The sequence below is a fragment of the Olea europaea genome, chromosome 14, assembly GCF_002742605.1.
Source record: "Olea europaea var. sylvestris chromosome 14, O_europaea_v1, whole genome shotgun sequence".
NCBI lineage: Eukaryota > Viridiplantae > Streptophyta > Magnoliopsida > Lamiales > Oleaceae > Olea > Olea europaea.
Window position 1 is genome coordinate 8,550,983 of NC_036250.1, and position 3,274 is coordinate 8,554,256.

At 40.2% G+C, this 3,274-nt stretch overlaps 1 protein-coding gene across 1 annotated transcript; it reads right to left on the reverse strand.

The window, feature by feature from the left end:
- Positions 1-399: 399 nt before the first annotated feature.
- On the reverse strand, positions 400-2,842 carry LOC111409471 (EIN3-binding F-box protein 2-like; the record flags this gene model as incomplete). Its single annotated transcript, XM_023039516.1, has 1 exon — positions 400-2,842. A coding segment is annotated over one exon (1,926 nt), but the record flags the coding sequence as incomplete, so codon positions are not given.
- Between the last annotated feature and the right edge of the window lie 432 nt (positions 2,843-3,274).

Sequence of the window (3,274 nt, forward strand, 5' to 3'; positions counted from 1 at the left end):
TGTAAATTTATAGGTTAAATGCATTGTGGTTACTAAATTTTTTTGAAATTTCATCCGGGTCATTGAACTTTAATTTGGTGCAATTAAGTCATTGAAATTTTAATTTCACTCAAAATTTAGTCACTCCATTGGCATCTATTAGTCGATCTAGCATTTGTCATAACTTAGAATTCATCTTAAAAGGTAACCTTGTAAAGATGAGTAACTCAACATCCTCTTTTTGTATTGATTTTGTTGAAAGGACGGGCAAAGCCAGGCTCTCGATGTGCCGAGCCACCCGACGCAGTTTTAATCCCCCTAGCCTACTTTCATTCAAGGAAATGAAGATGAAATGGAACCATGACAAACATTGAAGGCCAGGTCCAAGTTCTTAGTAATCCAAGTATCCAACACTAAAGAGGACACAAAAGTGATACACGTAAAAACAATTGGAACAAACTGAGTTTCATCATTACATCTGAAGCAGTAGATTCTTAGTACAAAACAAAAAAGCAGGGAATCAGCAACTTAGGAGTGGAGAATCTTACGAAAAAAAACATGGTCTTGACAGCTAAAATCTAGTTTATTATATTAACGAGTATTATGTACCAGTCATGGTTAACATTGATTGAAATGGAGCATCATAAGTGAAAACCAGAAGGCAAGGACTTGGAAATTGAATTCCCACGGAAACCGAATGCAGCGAAAGACGCAGCCTCCTGAATGAGCGACTAAAAGGTTACAACGCTATTTTAAATACAAGGATGCCTTCAAAAAAGGGTGATGAAAAAGAACACGCCATGATCTCCCTGGAAATAAACCAAGTCAACTGAGATAAACGCCCACGGTAGATAGGCTAGAACCTCCAAAGAAATGTGAGCGGAATCATCTTTGAGTTCCTCCAGGCAATGTGCACGGATTTTCCTTCTCAATTTGCTTATGATAGAATATCGCATCTCCACAAATCCTCTGTGAGAAACTGAATAGTGCTGTTACTAATGGAATTACAATGCTGGAGATTCAATCCTTCCAGTGTCCTTCCCAATTTTTTCAGAGACGGCATGCTCTTGTTTGATATCATCGAGCAGCCCGACAAGGAAAGAATCTGCAATTTTGTTTGCACTCCATAGGATAGAGCAAAAATACCAGAATCAGTGATTGAACACTTAGAAACGTCAATATCGTTGAGCAATGGGCAGCTCAGTGCCAGCGCCATTAAACTTGCATCGCTAAGATTTCTACAACCATCAAGATTTAGTGATTCAAGTGTTCCACCATGCAATTTAGAAAGGGCAAATGCTATTTCATCGGTCAAATTTAGGCACCCACTAAGATTAACCTTAGCCAATCCTGTCTGAAAGCTCTCAAAAAGAGGCAGAAGACAAGAATCAGTGATTCCACAAAGTCCACTGAGATCTAAATGACGTAGCTGGGGACATAGCTTCCCAATCATAGCCAAGCTAGTACTTCCAAATTCTGGGCAGCCTCGGATGGACAAGGATCGAAGAGATTCACAAGGGGATAGCATTGAAGATTCGGGAGACAGATCCTTAACTGCCATGCACTTATTCAGGGAAAGAGACTTTAACTTCGAATTACAGTTCGAAAGAGCATTTAAAATCCCAGTTTGGGTGATCTGGTTGCACTCTTCTAATTGCAAGCTTTCAAGAGAGTTGGCAGCTTCGGCGAGTGCTACAAGCCCAGTGTTGGACACAAAGCAGCACTTGCGAAGGCATATCTGTTTACAGCTTGGACAGCCCCTTCCGAGTGCTTCAAGGCTCAAATCCGTCATTCCCCTACATGAAGTGATCATTAAAGATGAAAGGCTGCTCAGACCTTTCGCATTACCCATTACCCAAAAGCCCTTCTGGCTCACATTTTGAAGCCCACTGAGGACAAGATTGGTAATTGCCTTTCCGCAGTGGCCTATTACAGCAGCCGAGAAATCTGTGATGTTTAGAGTCTGAAGTTTCACCTTTGTCAAGACTGCAGAAGCTAATGACAAGAGACTCGCAACACCCTGATCCCCAACAAATGGGCAGTCTTTGATAGTGACCGACTGAAGTTTAGTGCAATATTTTCCAATGGCTTTCAGACTCTCGTTCCCGATATTTGAACACGATTCAATTGTTAATGAAGATAGATTGGGACAGTTTTCTGCAATTGCAAGTACACCTTTGTTTGAAACTGAAGGACATTGGCAAAGATCTAGCTTCTTTAATGAATGGCACTCCGTTGCAATTTCAAAAAGACCTTCATCACCAATAGATGGAACATTCCACAATGAAAGAACCTTGAGCGACGGGCAACCACGAGCAATTGCAGACAACCCGACGCTAGAAACACTCTGCAGAGAATTACTTCCTCGAATTGAAAGCTTTCCTAGTCCACCCCGGCTGGCGGTACAAACTGCAATGGCAGCAAGCCTAACATCCGTTGCTTTCCTTCCCTCTACGCTCCTCGTGAGGTATCCATCACACTCCACTTCAAGATCCTGATCTTCAGAGCTCAGTTCTATATTATTGGGAACCTGATTATTTGAAATTGGATCTACCTTCGCTAGATTAAATTTTCCTCGCGGGGTCTTGCTCCGGTAAAACTCAGAGCTCCGGATGCTACTCAAAAGCATTAGCCAACGCTTGGAAACACAAGCAGAGGCACTCCTCTCTCGGCCTGGTAAGCGTCTGAGGATCTCAAATAAACATTCATCTGGGATAATTTCAATGGATGGTTTTTTAGCCTCAAATATACTGCTTTCAACAACAAATGATTCACTGATACGACGGCGCTTCCTCCGAGGGCAGTAAACATCCACACGGGAACAAAATGAACTCCGAGTATGGAAATCTAAAAAGGCAAAGAATTAACATCAGCTAACTTTGTCAACCTTATTCATCAACACAGTGGTTCAAGAACAATTTTCCTAAGTATTTTCTTAGATTTTATGTTTATTGCACCGAATCATGAAATCAGTTATACCAGTAAGTATCTTCCCTACAAGTAACTTTAAATCTATATATCCAAGGATCTTAAACAAGCAATTTTAAATACAGAAGGAGAAAATTTAAAATTAAGCTATTGCATACCAAATATTCAACCAAAATTGCACAACTTTATCTGTGTGAGACAGCTCAAAACTCAAAACAAGATGAAGTTCCAAACCAATCAAGAAAGGAAGTACATTTTAGCAAAATCGGTAGGAAAATTATTCAATTCCCAATACAAAATCCACGGCGAAAACCAGTATACTGATAACTGATAAAGGAAGAATAAATGATTAAAAAAAAAAAAAAAA